Source organism: Pipistrellus hanaki (genome assembly GCF_964339955.1).
Source record: "Pipistrellus hanaki genome assembly, chromosome: 3".
In the NCBI taxonomy this organism is placed as follows: domain Eukaryota; kingdom Metazoa; phylum Chordata; class Mammalia; order Chiroptera; family Vespertilionidae; genus Pipistrellus; species Pipistrellus hanaki.
The window spans coordinates 29,232,309-29,249,375 of NC_140505.1; the positions used below are offsets into that span (position 1 = coordinate 29,232,309).

Below are 17,067 nucleotides of genomic sequence, written 5' to 3' on the forward strand. Positions count from 1 at the left end.
TCGAGGCCCCGGAGTCGCCGGGGATGGCGGCCGGAGATGGACAAGATACGTAGGGGCGCCTGGCCGCGGGCGTTTTCGCGATTCCAATGGGATAGCCGCTCTGCAGAGGGTTGTCTGGGGACCCCCGGCCCCAATCCAAGTCTCTGGGGTGAGAGCTCAGAACCCACCAGCTCTCTCTGCTGAAAGCGTGTTTACAGCCGAAAGTGTCTGGCCTAGATGGTTGTTCTGAGTACAATAGGAGTGAGTTCCTGTACTTTAAACCGCTTCCCTAACTATTTTCCTCTTTTTGTTTGTTTTCTCCCAACCCAGCCCTCTCCTACTTCTGTGGACCGTCGGGCAGATGGAGGTTTTTGTGGGGCCTGAAAATCTGGCAAGAATTAGGGAGTTCTTTTAAATAAAAAGAATGCAAAATTATCTTATTTTTGCAAATTACTAAAGTACAATACCGAGGGGACATTGCTAGGGCTACTCTCCTGGTCTTGGAAGTGGCCCCACAATTGTGCCCCTGAAACTAGAGCTTTATTAACTTCACCTTTAAACCCCCTGGACACGTGATTGTACGGGATTGTTTATTTACAGATGCCTGTCCCCTTTCACTTGGCCTTTTGCTATTCTGTGTACACGGTTTTATATTTACAGAATGTGTTGATTTCTGCTACCAGATCAAGAGCCCCAGGTCAAAAAAAAAAAAAAAAAAAAGCTTAATAAAAGTGTGGACCCGCCGAAACCGGTTTGGCTCAGCGGTAGAGCATCGGTCTGCGGACTGAAATGTCCTGGGTTCGATTCCGGTCAAGGACATGTACATTGATTGCAGGCACATCCCCGGTGGGGGGTGTGCAAGAGGCAGCTGGTCGATGTTTCTCTCTCATCGACGTTTCTAGCTCTCTATCTCTCTTCCTTCCTCTCTGTAAAAAATCAATAAAATATATTTTTTTAAAAAAAGTGTGGACAAAAAAAGGGTCCGCATACTAACCTCACTGATGTAGGGAAGGCCTGCGTGGAGGTCTTGTAAACTCAAAGACCTAAAGTAACAACATAGGATGGTCTGATATTAAAACTTTTTAAATTAAAAAGCAGTCTATGGTGGGGAGTCATGTCCTAGACCAGTACTTTCCCTGACAAAGGTCAACTTTGATCTTAAAAGAGCCTATTGTTTTTTTGCATCTACGATAACATAACTTTGGAATGTCAGGGTAACTTGGAACTTCTCTTTTTTCTGACCTCTCAGGGCACCAGGCATGAGACTACAAATTCCCTCATTGTTACTGTTATCATGTTAATTGTTGACTGCTAACTATGCTGGAACAAAAGAAGCATGTGTCTGTAATTTTACTTTTTACCCAAATTCAGAGGTTTCCCTTTGCTTTCTCCCACATCCCTAATCTATCACCAATGAATTTCACGTAACCTACTTACATCTCCTCCTTGGATGGTAGTTTATAAAAATAGGTGAAAAACCGCCATTCTCCAGAGCATTATCTCAATATGTTGAGATTCTGCTTCCGGGCGGCAATTATCCAATTTGGCTCAAATAAACTCACAAAAATTCTTTGCAGGTTTCTTTCTTATGTTAACTTCCTTTTGTTGAGCACCAAAGTGCCAGGCACTAAGGTAGATTGCTTACATAAATAAACTAATCATCACAGAAAGCTGTAAGATGCTCAATTAAAAACCCTTGATTCTCTTTGAAACAACCATGAGAAAGTCTAAAATAATAAAATGTCAGTAGAAATCAACAGCTGCTGAAACCTAAGGACTGGGTTTGTTTTCATTTCTCAATCTTGTATACCCAGGGCATTTACTATATCATAGCAGGTGCTCAATAAAGGTTTGATAATAACTTTAATTTGAATCCTTGAACAGATACTAGAAGAATCCATAGTTGATTTATATCTATATTATTCAGTTGTTTATATCTGCATTATGAGTTGTACTAGTGGCCCAGTGCACGAAATATATGCACGGAGGGGGCAGTTCCCTCAGCCCAGCCTGCACCTTCTCCAATCGGGGACACCGCTCTCGCAATCTGGGATGGCTGACTCCTAACTGCTCACCTGCCTACCTGCCTGATCACCCCAACTGCCCTCCCCTGCTGGTCAATTTGGTTCTAATTAGTCAGTTTCTATGTCAGTCAGTGTCAATAGCTCCACCTCCTAGGCAGCCATTGGCTCTTCACAGTTGACCCAGATTTGCTTCTGATTGGTCAGTTTCTATGCCAGTCAGCGTCAAAAGCTCTGTCTCCTAGGCAGCCACTGCCTCCTCATAGTTGACCCAGATTTGGTTCTGGTTGGCCAGTTTCTATCCCAGTCATTGTCTCTGGGCCTATCAACAGGGCCTTATAAGAAAGGCAGGGCTGATCAGCAGCCCAGGTAGAAGCCTGGAGAGAAATAGACACAGGATGCTGGCCAGGCTTGGAGGGAAAGAGAGAGGCAAGTGCTAGTCAAAAGCTGCCTCAGACGCTACAGATCAGCCTCTGCTTCTCTCTTCAGGTCTCTTTCCGGGCCTGATTCTAAGCCCCCTCAGCAGTCACGGCTGGGTCACAGGGCCTGCAGCCTCAGCAGTCAGCACTAGGTTCCCATGGCAACCCAGCCCTGACTTCCCCGATGGTCAGCCTTCGATCTTGATCAGTCCTTACACTCTGGCTCTTTATTATGGAGATATGTATCATTATGAATTGTGTATTATTTCTGTATTAAGAGATAAGAACATTACCAGAAAGGGGACCTGGCCCTTAGCAGATCTGCCTAGGGCTGGCCAATAATGTGTGGGTTCTTGACTTTGTGCAAGAAAACTTGTATATGATTACAGGTGAATTTTAGAGGACCTTTATTGAAGCTGAGAACAGGGAAACAGGGAAGGGCCTAGGATAACAGAGGAGGGACTAGGTGAAGAAATGAGCCTAGGCAGCGCTGCTTCAGATCACTAAGAAGTCAGAGAAAAGGGGCCCTTGGCAACATGCCCAGGATGAACTGCCACTGCCCATTGCTGCCCTAGCTGCAACCCTCTGGGGTCCCTTAGAGTTTAGGAGATACGTGCCTGTGGGGGAAGATCAGGGGAGGGGTGCTTCTGGAAGGGAGAGCACTGCTGGGACCTTCGGTTTGAGGAGTTTTAAAGGCTTGGAGTTTATGGATAATCTTAGGGGAGGATTCAACAGAATATTCATTACTTTTATGTTGATGTGCCAAAATGATATTTATTCCCTTCATATGACATATGACACTATGGCATATGACATTAATTGGATTTCTGCTATTTCCCTGTGCAGAGTGATTTAAGCTATTTATCCTCTGGTTGGGGAGGCAAGTGCAAACCATTTACTCTGAAGTGTCCCTGGTTTAGGGAAGATAGGATTTACCAAATGGCGCCAATACTGCTTGTTTGATTTGTCTCAATTTTCCTATTCTGCTTGACCTGACTTCCTAGCCTGTCTCAAGAACTCACATCCAAGTTGTGTCATCATGAGAAACAAATAGGACAGACAGCCTCAGACAATATTGCAAAAGCCAGTTTTCCCACTTAAGGAACAGCAGAGAGTTTTGGATGGGTGATATTTTCTTCAACCCATGCTTTCAAAACCAACCAGCCAGATACCACTGCTTACGAACAGTAACAGAGCCCTGACAGGTTTGGCTCAGTGGATGGAGCGCCAGCCTATGGACTGGGAGTGCGGGTGGGGGTGGGTGTCCCAGGTTCATTCTGGTCAAGGACATGTACCTGGATTGTGGGCACATCCCCAGTGGGAGGTGTGCAGGAGGCAGCTAATCGATGTTTCTAACTCTCTGTCCCTCTCCCTTCCTCTGTGGAGAATCAATAAAATATACTAAAAAAATAATAATAAAACAAAAATAAAAACAAAACAGGAACAGAACTGAGAGGCTGTCACTTTCCACCGGGCAGGCCAAGCCGAGAAAGGGCTTCAGGGTCTGAGAAAGGAGCCCATGCACAAAGTTTCTTGGGTCTCCCTCAGCTACGAAAACAACTCTTATGGGTCAACCTCTGACCAAAAGCACCCGCTGCTTCGGGAGGCTGCTGGGAGCTGTGTTTGTAGTCACACTGCTACCAAGGATCCCTGGTGCTACGCAGCCTTGCAAGGTGGGTATTCTTCCCAGTACCTTTTCCCAGCGTCCCCTGCCCGCTCGCCTGCGCCCAACATTCCTGTGACGTCATGGCTCTCCCTAGCATGCGAGTGCTACCGCGCATGCGCGCATCCTTTCTCTGACGTAAGCGCCCCTGCCACTACGAGTGGCGCCTGCGCCTGCGCGGGGGCAGCTGGCGAGCCGGCTTCTGAGTTGCGGCTTCGGGTTCGGCGGCGGCGGCGCCCGGTGGGCTCTGCGTCTGGTAGGAGTTTTGTGGGGCGGGGAGGTCTGGGCCGGCGGAGGCTGGACACGAGGGGGCCATCTTGCGTCCAGCAAAGCGCACACGTTCATTATTCTTATTTCTGGGCCAAAAGCTGTCCGGTTCGGCCGCCGCCTGGAGCCACAGGTGCGGCGTGCGGGCCACTTGGGCGACCGCGCGGCTCTGGAAGCGGGACGTGGGGCTCGGGCGGGACCCCGCTCCCGGGACGTCCGGCCAGCGGACCAGAACCTCCCCCGCGTTTGCCTCTCCGGAACCGCGTCGGGAAATTGAATTGCATGCATTCTGATTCCCAGGACACCCCACCCCTAATGGGGATCCCCGGGCTCAGAGAGGAACGGGGTGTGTCCGGGGCCAGGACTTCATCCAGGATCCATCCACTGGCAGTTTTTTTTTTTTTTGGGGGGGGGGGGGGCAGAGGAGCGAGGGGGACCGCTGCAGTGATTTTGTAGGCGTGTATGTAAGACTGTTATCTATATATCTATCTGTGTCTTCATCTGCAACTACATTTCAAGATTGGTATAAAATAAGTTGAGTCTTTAGGACTTGCTGAGGGAAACTGACTTTGAGACCATAGAGAATCAACAGATCCATTGAGAACTGTATACTTGATCATTCAAAGAAGTATTTTTTTTTACATACTTAATTTTAACATACATTATATAAATTATAAAAATAAGATGGAAGGAGAGACTACAGGCTTGGAGGGAATGACTTTGTTTCTCTTCTTACCCTTTGACTGTCCTTAACTTACTGGCTTTCTCTTCCCACTGATTTCTTTCTGCTGAGGTTCTCCCCACCTGTCAGAATGCTGCGGGCACCCCGGGTCTGTCTCCTAGGGCAACACTTCAGCCTGCCCAGGATTGCAGGAGGAGCTTGACTGGTACCAGTCACTTTCTCTCCAATAGAATAGCACTGAGTCATCCCCCATGGCCACACACTTGCTAGTGTGTTTTGTTGTGTCTCCTGGACAATAGAGGCAGCAACTGAATGGGTGAGTCATTGTGTACTAATTACTTTATCTTCATTCTCTTGAAATCTTTGCTTCTTGTCCACAAGTGTCCCTCTTCTTATCTGCCTAGTATTTTTAATACTTGTATTTTAAATATTTGCTTGCATCGGGGATTTACTCAATGCCGGGTACTGTGTGAATCACCTTAAGTAAATTATCTGATGTCATTATCATCTTAATTTCTGCAGCTATTAACCCCATTTTACACTTAAGGAAACAGAATCTTAGAGAAATTAAGTCGTTGCCCCATATCACACAGCCTCTAAGTGTTGGAGTGCATGCTTGAATTCATTTATTGGACCCCAGAGCCTGAACCTTAGCCATAAACTTTGTGGGTTTTTTTTTTTTTTTTCAAAAATTGAAAACTTAAGCTAAAATAACCCCAGAATCTGGAAAATAAAATTAGAGTGCATGTAAAAAGCAGTGGAAATTCTAACATTGTATTAAAATACAATTTAAATGAGTAAAAAGATTTGTTCATTTTATACTAATTTTGGAATTGTTATCTATATAGCAGTCTTACATGCATGTGTGTCTTCATCTATAACTACATTTCAAGATTGGTATAAAATAATTTGAGTCTTTACGACTTGTTGAGGGAAACTTGTTGAGACCATAGAGAATCAACAGATCCATTGAAAACTGTATACTAATAATTGAACATACAAATAAGTATTTTTTACATAATTAATTTTAACATACATTATATAAGTTATAAAAATAACATTATATACCAAAATATACTGGCTCGAGGGAGCATGTTTTGAGGGGTAGGGCAGTTAACATAACCAGGTGGTGTATTCAGTTATGCAAATGAGACACAGTGAGGAAAAGCAGTTAGAATATTCAAAGATAAAAGAATGTAGTCTCATGGGTTTATCTCTTGATCTAACTATCTTAGTAGAAGTGGGATTTTTCTTTGTCAGGAATTAACCTGAAAAATGTGGCTTTTTTCCCTAGAGGCCAATAAATGGCTGTTATGAATCTTTCTCGGTGCAGTTATAGCTGTTGAATATTTTTAACCTGAGTGCCTCCAGCCGTGTGTGTGTGTGTGTGTGTGTGTGTGTGTGTGTGTGTGTGTGTGTGTTTAGTAATTCATTAAATGCCTTGCTAATCACCAATGCCTTGCTAATCACCAATCACTTGTGGCACAAATTGCAGCATGGTTTCTGATCTCTAGAGATTCACAGTCAGTGTGGTACAGCAGTTAGCCATTCATTTCTTGTGCTGGGTAACTTAGCCTTGCGCTCATAGGGTATTTGATGGTTTTTGTTGGCAGGAGTGGGGAGTTTGTGGTCTCTGTACTACAGCAGTTCATGCCATCCTCTGTGTGACACCGCTCTGAGCTATCTGGAATGTGCCAGGAGGTGTCTGAAACCACTAGATAAAAACAGAAGTCTGTATTTCTGGAGCACAAATTTTTACTTAAAGTCTCTTTGAAAAGCGAGTGTTACATAGTTTAAACAATAGATCTGTTACCTTATAGATTCTAATAAAACTTGCATGGATATTAAAAATGTGGAAAAAAATTCACACTTGTCATAACTTCTTTAGGAAATATTCTAGACCTTAGCACAACAAGGTCCTTTCTAACTTTATTATTTCCTTTCTAACTTCAGGGAAAAGCTCTGTGCCATGACACACTGTTGTTTTTATTTTTTTTAAAGCACTTAGCATTTTATAACTAGTTCCCATTTGTCCCCTTTTCTTTATAGGGTGTATGCTCTCTTAAGGCAATTCTACTGTATCTGCCCATAGCACTGTGCCTCGTTCATGTGCAGTCAGTGAATTGGTGGGTGGGTGGGTATAATGGGCAGGGAATATGAACAAAAAAAAAAGTGTACTAATGAATTCAAATTTATAAAAATGTAAGCAACTATGTTAAAATATAGAACTAAAAGAGACAGGTTAAGCCAAGATTTCATGGGGAGGGCATTTTGAGTTGGGTTTTGAATTCCAGAGTGATTAGGCATAGCTAGCAGTGAAGGAGTGGAATTAAACTTAGCTTTGTTTGTCTGAAAGAAGATACCTTTTCCTCCTTCTTCTTCTTCTTCTTTTTTTTTTTTTTGTGTGTGTGTGTGTGTGTGTGTGTGTGTGTGTGTGAAAGGTTCTGTCTATATAGAAGCACAAACTTCCTACAAAGTGAATTTCATTCAGTAAGTCAATTATTTGTTGAAAACATCTGTTTTAAGAAGTTTATTTCTGGTACTGTGCCTGACAGAAAGAATGAAGAGATATAAGAAGTTCAGAAATATAGTGAATTGAGCCTTATTTGTCATTATCATTATTAGCAATCATATTTTGCATTATGTGCTAAGGAATGGAATAATTTCAATAGAAGCTGTAATTTAGGGAGTAAGAAAATTAAAATAATTAAATTTAGTGTTGTAAATTACAGAGAATGGACTACTAATACTTTTGATAATAAATACCAAATAGAATTAAGATAAAATGGTTGTTATTAAATGTAGAGATTAAAAAGACATCATTTGCAGCATTATAGCATTAATCTATTTTCACTTGGCAAACATATGAACCAGGTGTTCTCTTTAAAGACCTTACATGAAATATTTAGTTGAATTTTATCTTTTACTTAAAGTTACTCTCTTTTCTGTTTTATTAGCTGAACCAGAGGATTCACCCATCGCTCCTATGGCTGCCTCACAGACTTCACAAACTGTTGCATCTCACGTTCCTTTTGCAGATTTATGTTCAACATTAGAACGAATACAGAGAAGTAAAGGACGTGCAGATAAAATCAGACACTTCAGGGAATTTTTAGATTCTTGGAGAAAATTTCATGATGCCTTTCATAAGAACCAGAAAGATGTCACAGACTCTTTTTATCCTGCAATGAGACTTATTCTCCCTCAGCTAGAAAGAGAGAGAATGGCCTATGGAATCAAAGAAACAATGCTTGCTAAGCTTTATATCGAATTGCTCAATTTACCTAAAGATGGGAAAGATGCTCTGAAACTTTTAAATTACAGGACACCTACTGGAACCCGTGGAGATGCCGGAGACTTTGCCATGATTGCATACTTTGTGTTGAAACCAAGATGTTTACAGAAAGGAAGTTTAACCATCCAGCAAGTGAATGACATTTTGGACTCAATTGCCTCCAATAACTCTGCCAAGAGAAAGGACCTAATAAAGAAGAGTCTTCTTCAGCTAATAACTCAGAGTTCAGCACTTGAACAAAAGTGGCTAATACGAATGATTGTGAAGGACTTAAAGCTAGGTTTTAGTCAGCAAACTGTGTTTTCTATTTTTCATAATGATGCTGCTGAGCTGCATAATGTCACCACAGATCTGGAGAAAGTCTGTAGGCAACTGCATGACCCTTCAGTAGGGCTCAGTGATATCTCTATCACTTTATTCTCCCCCTTTAAACCAATGCTCGCTGCAATAGCAGATATCGAGCGAATCGAGAAGGACATGAAAAACCAGAGTTTCTATATTGAAACCAAGCTAGATGGCGAGCGGATGCAAATGCACAAAGATGGGGATGTGTATGCATATTTCTCCCGAAATGGATATAAATATACGGAACAGTTTGGTGCTTCTCCACAGGAAGGTTCTCTCACACCTTTCATTCATAATGCATTCAGGACAGATATACAGAATTGTATCCTCGATGGCGAGATGATGGCCTATAATCCTAATACGCAAACTTTTATGCAAAAGGGGAATAAGTTTGATATTAAAAGAATGGTAGAAGATTCTGATCTGCAAACTTGTTATTGTGTTTTTGATGTATTGATGGTCAATGATAAAAAGCTAGGGCATGAAACCCTGAGGAAGAGATACGAAATTCTTGGTAGTATTTTTACACCAGTACCAGGCAGAATACAAATAGTGGAAAAAATACAAGCTCATACTAATCAAGAAGCAATTGATGCTCTGAATGAAGCCATAGATAAGAGAGAAGAGGGAATCATGATAAAAAACCCTCTATCCATTTATAAGCCAGACAAAAGAGGAGAAGGATGGTTAAAAATTAAACCAGAGTATGTAGACGGCCTCATGGATGAACTGGACATCATAATTGTCGGGGGCTATTGGGGTAAAGGTTCAAGGGGTGGAATGATGTCTCATTTTTTGTGTGCTGTTGCAGAGAAGCGTGCTTCTGGCGAAAAACCATCGGTGTTTCACACTCTCTGCCGTATTGGCTCAGGTTACACCATGAAAGAACTGTATGATCTGGGTTTGAAACTGGCCAAGCACTGGAGGCCTTTTCATAAAAAAGCTCCACCGAGTAGCATTTCATGTGGAACAGAGAAGCCCGAAGTGTACATCGAGCCTTGCAATTCTGTCATCGTTCAGGTCAAAGCATCAGAGATTGTTCCCAGCGACATGTATAAAGCTGGCTGCACTTTGCGTTTCCCACGGATTGAAAAGATCAGAGAAGACAAGGAGTGGCATGAGTGCATGACTCTGGATGACTTAGAACAGCTCCGAGGGAAAGCGTCTGGAAAGCTGGCATCTAAACACCTTTATGTCGGTGGTGATAATGAACCCCAAGTCAAAAAGCGGAAAGCTGCCCCCAAAACTAAGAAAGTTATTGGAATCATTGAGCACTTAAAGGCACCGAACCTTTCTAATGTAAACAAAGTTTCCAATATATTTGAAGATGTGGAGTTTTGTGTTATGAGTGGAATGAATGGCCACCCAAAGCCGGACCTGGAGAACAGGATTGCAGAATTTGGTGGGTACATAGTACAGAACCCAGGCCCAGACACCTACTGTGTCATCGCAGGGTCTGAGAACATAAGAGTGAAGAATATAATCTCCTCAGATAAACACGATGTGGTCAAGCCTGAGTGGCTGTTAGAATGCTTTAAGACCAAAAGCTGTGTGCCGTGGCAGCCTCACTTCATGATTCATATGTGCCCGTCAACAAAACAACATTTTGCCCGAGAATATGATTGTTACGGTGATAGCTATTTTGTTGACACAGATTTGGACCAACTGAAGGAGGTCTTCTCCGGAATTAAAGATCCTGGTGAGCAGACTCCTAAAGAAATGGCCTCTGTGATTGCTGATTTAGAGTGTCGATATTCCTGGGACTGCTCTCCCCTGAATATGTTTCGAAACCACACCGTTTATGTGGACTTGTATACCGTTATTAATGACTTGAACACCAAAATCGAGGGAAGAAGATTAGCTATCACAGCCTTAGAGCTTCGATTTCATGGAGCAGAAGTAGTTTCTTGTTTAGCGAAGGGAGTGTCTCATGTAATCATCGGGGAGGATCATAGTCGTGTTGCGGATTTTAAAGCTTTTCGAAGAACTCTTAAGAGGAAGTTTAAAATTCTGCAAGAAGGTTGGGTAATTGATTCAATAGACAAATGTGAATTACAGGAGGAAAATCAGTATTTGGTTTAAAGCTTGTTTTTCTAGTGAGGAAAGCATCTGATTTGGCCAACCCCTAACAGGTGATAATGATAAAATATTAAACTAAATTTTATTTTTATCTCAGTAGCTATGCTTGAACAATGTTATTAGATATAGGAAAACAATTTTCACTTTTAAGGTAGACAAGATAGTGGCCTGAGGCCAAGAAAGAAGAAATTATTTTAGCAATGTAGTAGTTGATGATATTTATAATTAAGATGAAAAAAGTTTAAAATAAAAGATTTTTATGTAATATTGCTATAACAATCTAGAAGTTTGACTCAGATATTAATACAATACATGTTGGAAGTTTTAGAGTCAGAATATTGACCTAAACAGGATTTTCTGAATTCATAATAGTTTATATTAATAAAAGCATTATAAGAAAAAAGCAGTATTGTTACAATTGGACTTGTAAAAATAAGTCTTTTAAACTGAAGATGAATTTTGAAAAAAGGTGAAATGTTGTAAACAAGTTTATTTTTTAAGGTTAAGGTCAAGCTCATGAATAAGACCTCGCTAATGATATCATCAGCTAAATTGGCAAAAGTGGAATGACAATATTTTAAAAACTTAAATTAGATCAATATAAATGATAGTCACACAATGATTTTTCTAGCTACAGTTCATCTCAGAATGGCATGTATGTTGTAGCTTTCACTACAGAGAAATAAATTGCCTTGACTTTTAATATTACTATCCTTGGGTTAAAGTGTGTATTGTATATATTGTGTCTGGATTTCTATACCAGATTGTGGAATATAGCTTACACATTTTGAAAAATATACTTTCATGACACTATTGAAATACTTAGAATTTAATACCTGACAAATGGTGTATTGGTTATTTATAAATAAATTAGAAATGTTACCCAAACAGTGGAACAAATGTATGTAATTTTATTACATTTCTTAATTTAAATAAAATATTTATATGCTATTGAAATGATTTCTTATGGTATATTTATTTTAAAGTAATAGTTATTTCAGTCAGCTGTTATGGTATCAATGTAAATATTGATTAATTCAAGTCATGTTCCTATTTAAGGTCATTTGTATTTTGTATTCCTTAATGAGTTTTATTTAAAAATTAAACTTGTATATTCTTATAATATCTACTGAGAAAAATTATAAACCACAGATAAATGAAGGGGGGGAAAGCTATATAATTTTACCATTTACTATTTTAGGTTATTGATAGAAAGATTAGTGCAAAATATTAATATTATAGTGTAAATAAGTACAAAACAAACTACAATGCTGTATTTGATCAGCTTTTCTCAATACATTTTGAGTCTATACCTACACCATTCTTAATTGCTGGACAGTATTCCATTGACTGTACTGTAATGTATCAGGCCAGCCCATTGGTTCACTTTCAGGCTGTTTTACCATGCCACCTCCCTCCCTTCTCTTTTTCCTCTGAGCATTTTTAATAAAAATTTTACATAGTCAATATACACGAGTCTTGTTCATTTCTTATACATTCCTAGAAATAGAATTACTGATTAAAATGTATTTTCTAGTGACTTAATACACATTGCAAAATCCTGGCAGAAATGCCTTTCAAGATTTTTCTCATCTCTAAATGTTGGAGAGTTCAGTTACTTAGTGCTGGACCTATTCTTTATTTTTATTCATTCCATACCCATTCTCATCCTGTCCCATGGCTTTAAATGTGCTGATAACTCCCATATTTGTCGCCTGATTTCTTTGCTGAACTCCAGTTCATGTATATCTAACACATCTTCATGAAGTCTGACGTGTATTTACAAGCATTCTTTTAAAAGTTTATTATTAAGATATTAATAAATATTATTACTCAACAATTGTAAATGCAGAAGATAGAATGGTATAATAAACCTGTATGTGCATATCATCCTGTCTCAACAATTAGCAATAATTAACCTTTTTTTTTTTTTAATATTTACAGAACTAGATTATTTTGAAGTAATCATCATCACATAATTTCATCTACAAAGAGTGTACAGAAAGATAAATATAATTAGAATACAAAAGATAAATGTTATTCTAATTAAAGAAATAGTGGATTGCCCCAAAAGCTGTGTTGTGCAGAAAAAAAGAGTACAAGCTTTAGAATCAAGTCCTCCTAGGCCTCAATCCCACTTCTAACCAAGTATCATTTTGAGCAAATCACAAACTCTAAACTTTAGTTTCTAAACTTTCAAATAGAAACAATGCCTGTGTCAACCAGAATATATGACAGAATGAAAGCAACCAGCACATCGAAAGGGCTCTTCAGCTTTTATCTGCTGTTCTTACATAAACCTCTCCCATGAGATTGATAAGTGAGTGGATTCTGGAAAGTTAAGTGGAATTTCATCAGTCATGGTGCTATGGAAGGCTTTTCCTGGCAGGGGGAAGACATTTAAATAAAAACATGGAGAGTGCAAAAGTGTGGGAGGATATTTGTAAAGTATTTAAATTTAGGTGTGAGGTGGTATAATAGGTAAGTAGATCAGGATAGATTTTAAATGCCACACTACAAAATATGGGTGGTATCTGGAACTCAAAGTGTACTGAAGAATTTTAAACAAGATATTTTAGGCTCCTAAGGCTAACTTCTTGATTCCCCCTGTCTTCATTCAAGCTGATACATGGAGTGGCCAAATTATTATGATTTCTGAATGCCTAATAATCTGGCCACTCAGTGTACGTATGTGTGTAAATATATATTAGAGGCCAGATGCATGAATTCGTGCATGGGTGGAGTCTGACCAGCCTGGTCAGGGGAAGGGGACATGGGTGGTTGGCCAGCCTGCCTGCCTGCTGGTTGAACTCCTGGTTGAAGGGACAATTTGCATATTAGCCTTTTATTATATAGGATATACACTGAGGGGCCAGATTATTATGTGTTCAGAGATCATAATAATCTGGCCACTCAGTGTGTAACAAAGATACTACTGACTGGGTGGCTTAAACAATAAACATTTAGTTCTCATACTTCTAGAAGCTGGAAGTCCAAGATCAGGGTGCCAGCAAGGTGGGTTTCTGGTGTGTGTACTCTTCCTGGTTTACAGATGGCTGCTTTCCTGCTGTATCTTTCTGTGGTGGAGAGAGCTCTGGTCTCCTCATTTGATAAGGGTACCACTCCCATCATGGGGGCTACAGGGCCTCATGAACTCATCTAAACATAATTACTTCCCAAAGACCAGACCCTCAGTCCATAGCACCCCCTAGCCTTTTAAAAATGTAATCATTCACAAATATGAGAGTCTTGTAAATTGTAAGCACCACTCTGGCATTTGAGCAAACAGCAATAAACAAAATGGGCAAAATTCCTGCCTTCATTTGTTTCACATTTTAGTGGGCAGGAGAGAAAGAAGAATAATAATTCCTTCTTTCTCTGGTTTCCTGATTCTCCCTCTTAGATGCTGTCTCCCTCCACATTTAAACAAGCCTGTATTTCTTTACTAATATTTTTCACATTATAGCATTTTAAAAACTTTTTTTTTTTTTTATTGATTTCAGAGAGGAAGGGAGGAAACATCAATGACAAGAAAACCATTGATCAGCTGCCTCCTGCACACCCCACACTGAGAATGGAGCCCCAAACCAGGCACGTGCCCGACCAGGAATCAAACCTTGACCTCCTGGTTCTTAGGGCCACGCTTAACCACTGAGCCATGCCGCCTGGGCCGCATACAGCATTTTAAGAGAATTGTCCAAAATGCTAGTTTCATTTCCTGGCTTGTCTATCTTAAAATTACTTATACAATTTTCTTTAAAAATAAAATGAAGTGATATCTCTGTTTCTACATCCCACAAATGTTAGGAGCTTGTTGGAGATTATGTTAAGGGAACACAAATACTTACATAGTTTCCATCAAGAAGAAAAGATAATTTTCTGAAGAGATGTACTTGGGACATTGAGCGAAGAAGGGAACACCACCTAGTAAGCAAGGTTAACCAAACAAAGCTGGTGATTCATGGTGAGATGACATAGGAGGACTGCCTTTTTTCTTTTTTTTTAAATATATTTTGATTTTTTTTTTTTTTTTTTTACAGAAAGGAAGGAGAGAGATAGAGAGCTAGAAACATCGATGAGAGAGAAACATGGACCAGCACACCCCAACAGGGATGTGCCCGAAACCAATGTACATACCCTTGACCAGAATTGAACCTGGGACCTTTCAGTCCGCAGACTGATGCTCTATCCACTGAGCCAAACTGGTTTCGGCAGAGGATTGCCTTTAAAGCAGGGGTGGGGAACATCCAGCCCAAGAAATCATTTGGTCTGGCCCTGCCAATGCATTAATTAAACGTTTGACCAAATGTAACTAATTGTTAAGTTGATAATTGTGTATGGTTCTCAAATGATGTTGTAAATATCCAAATAGCCCTTGGCAGAAAATGGTTTCCCACACTTACTTTAAAGGAACTGATAATTAATATATTTGACACTTTTTGGATCATAGAAAAAAAACATGGAAATCTTCCTAAGTATTTATTTATTTATTTTTATTTAGGGTTTCATAACCTCAATACTAACATCTAACAAATATAGCACAAAATTTTGAACAAACAGAACTTTCATACATTATTAGTGGGAGTGTGAAATGGTGCCATTCTGAAAAACTTGTGATTTTTAAATGAAGTTCTATACTTTTTCTATGATTCAGCAAATCCATCCTTAGAGATCTACAAAATGGAGGGGGAAAGCTATGTTCAGAAAATGATTTGCTCCATAATGTTCAAAACTTTATTCAGAAGAGCCGGTAATACATACTGTATGATTCCATTTATATGAAGTTCAGGAAAAAAGGAAACTAGCCTATGTAGAAGGAATCAGAACAAAGTTGTCACATGGGATAAGGGGGAGTTGACTGGAAAGGAGCAAAGGGAGCTTCCTGGAGTTATGGTAATTTGTTTGATGTGTTGGTCACACAGATATATACATATATATTTGTCAAAACCTACTAAACTTGTGATTTGTACATTTTATCCTGTCTAAATTATATTTAGATAAAGTACTTAAATATTAAAAATAATTGTTGACTACAGTTCCACAAAGAAAAAAAATAATACCAATAGCACTTTTTTATTTTTATTTTTATTTATTTATTTATTTAGAATATATTTTATTGATTTTTTACAGAGAGGAAGGGAGAGGGACAGAGTGCTAGAAACATCGATGAGAGAGAATCATCGACCATCTGCCTCCTGCACACCCCCCATTGGGGATGTGCCCGCAACCAATGTACATGCCCTTGACCGGAATCGAACCTGGGACCTTTCAGTCCGCAGACCGACACTCTATCCACTGAGCCAAACCGGTTATGGCCCAATAACACTTTTTTAAAATTACATATTACATACAAAGAGAAGAGCAATAAAATATTTCTAAATAGTACCCAGTTTTCATGAATGTGAGGATGATTTAATATTTTAAAATATATTAGTCATGAAACTATATTAATAAAGGTAGCAATAATTGGTATATGAAATTCAACAACAAATAATTTTTGAATTTGAGGATGATGGTGGCAGGGATAACATAGTGCTTGAATCTACAAATTCCCATATTATATGTGCAGAAAGCCCGGGTGGTGTGGCTAAGAGGTTGAGCGTCTATCTGTGAGGGGCTTAGGGCAGTCTGCAGTTCAATTCCCACTGGGGGTATGTGCTGGGGTTTTGGGCCTGTGGGGCGAAGCCAATTGGTGGTTGTCTCTCATAAGTGATGTTTCTATCTCTCCCTCTCCTTTTCTCTCTGAAATCAATAAAAATGTCTTTTTGGAAAAAAAAAAAATCAGAGGGAATGTATGGGACTCTGAGGAACCTGAGAAAGCTAGGAACTACATAAATAGCCGGAAGGTAATTAATGGAAAGCACAGTGGGCCAGAGAGAACAGCCACTGAAACCCGGAAGGGTTTTGTTCAATCTGATAGCAGGAATCAATCTGATGGAGGAAAGGAGCCCTAGCTAAATCAGAAGGGCCGGGCACAGTCTAGACCCTATGAATTCCCCAAACTGAGCCACCAAAGATCCTTTCCAGGCCTGAAAATAAGCTACTGGGTGTGAAATAAAAAGTGAGCAACATAGGGCCAAGAGAGAGAGAAGAAATAGGAGGTGCAGATAAAGATGGGGAGGGTACCAGAGAAATTTTAGGAAAGCAAACTACCATATTTTGGAAAAGTAGCCGATAAAGGAGAGTCCTGTGAAATCAGAGAAGTTGCCATTAACCATATCCTCCCCTCCCTCAAAATGTTCAGGAAAGTTAATCTCACCTAAAAGTAAGTAACCAAAAAGTATCGAAGCTAAATGTACAAAAATGTGATGTGACTA

The 17,067-nt window shown here is 39.9% G+C and overlaps 1 protein-coding gene across 2 annotated transcripts; it reads left to right on the forward strand.

The window, feature by feature from the left end:
* Positions 1–4,238: 4,238 nt before the first annotated feature.
* Positions 4,239–12,219, forward strand: LIG4 (DNA ligase 4). 2 transcript variants are annotated; one of them, XM_084879958.1, is made up of 2 exons: positions 4,239–4,338; positions 7,989–12,219. In XM_084879958.1, the coding sequence occupies exon 2, from the start codon at positions 8,018–8,020 to the stop codon at positions 10,751–10,753; it is 2,736 nt and encodes a 911-aa protein (XP_084736084.1). In that variant the 5' UTR covers positions 4,239–4,338; positions 7,989–8,017; the 3' UTR covers positions 10,754–12,219. The 2 variants fall into 2 exon arrangements, with proteins under 2 accessions (XP_084736084.1, XP_084736083.1); XM_084879957.1 differs by lacking the exon at positions 4,239–4,338 and adding an exon at positions 4,798–5,347.
* Positions 12,220–17,067: the final 4,848 nt, after the last annotated feature.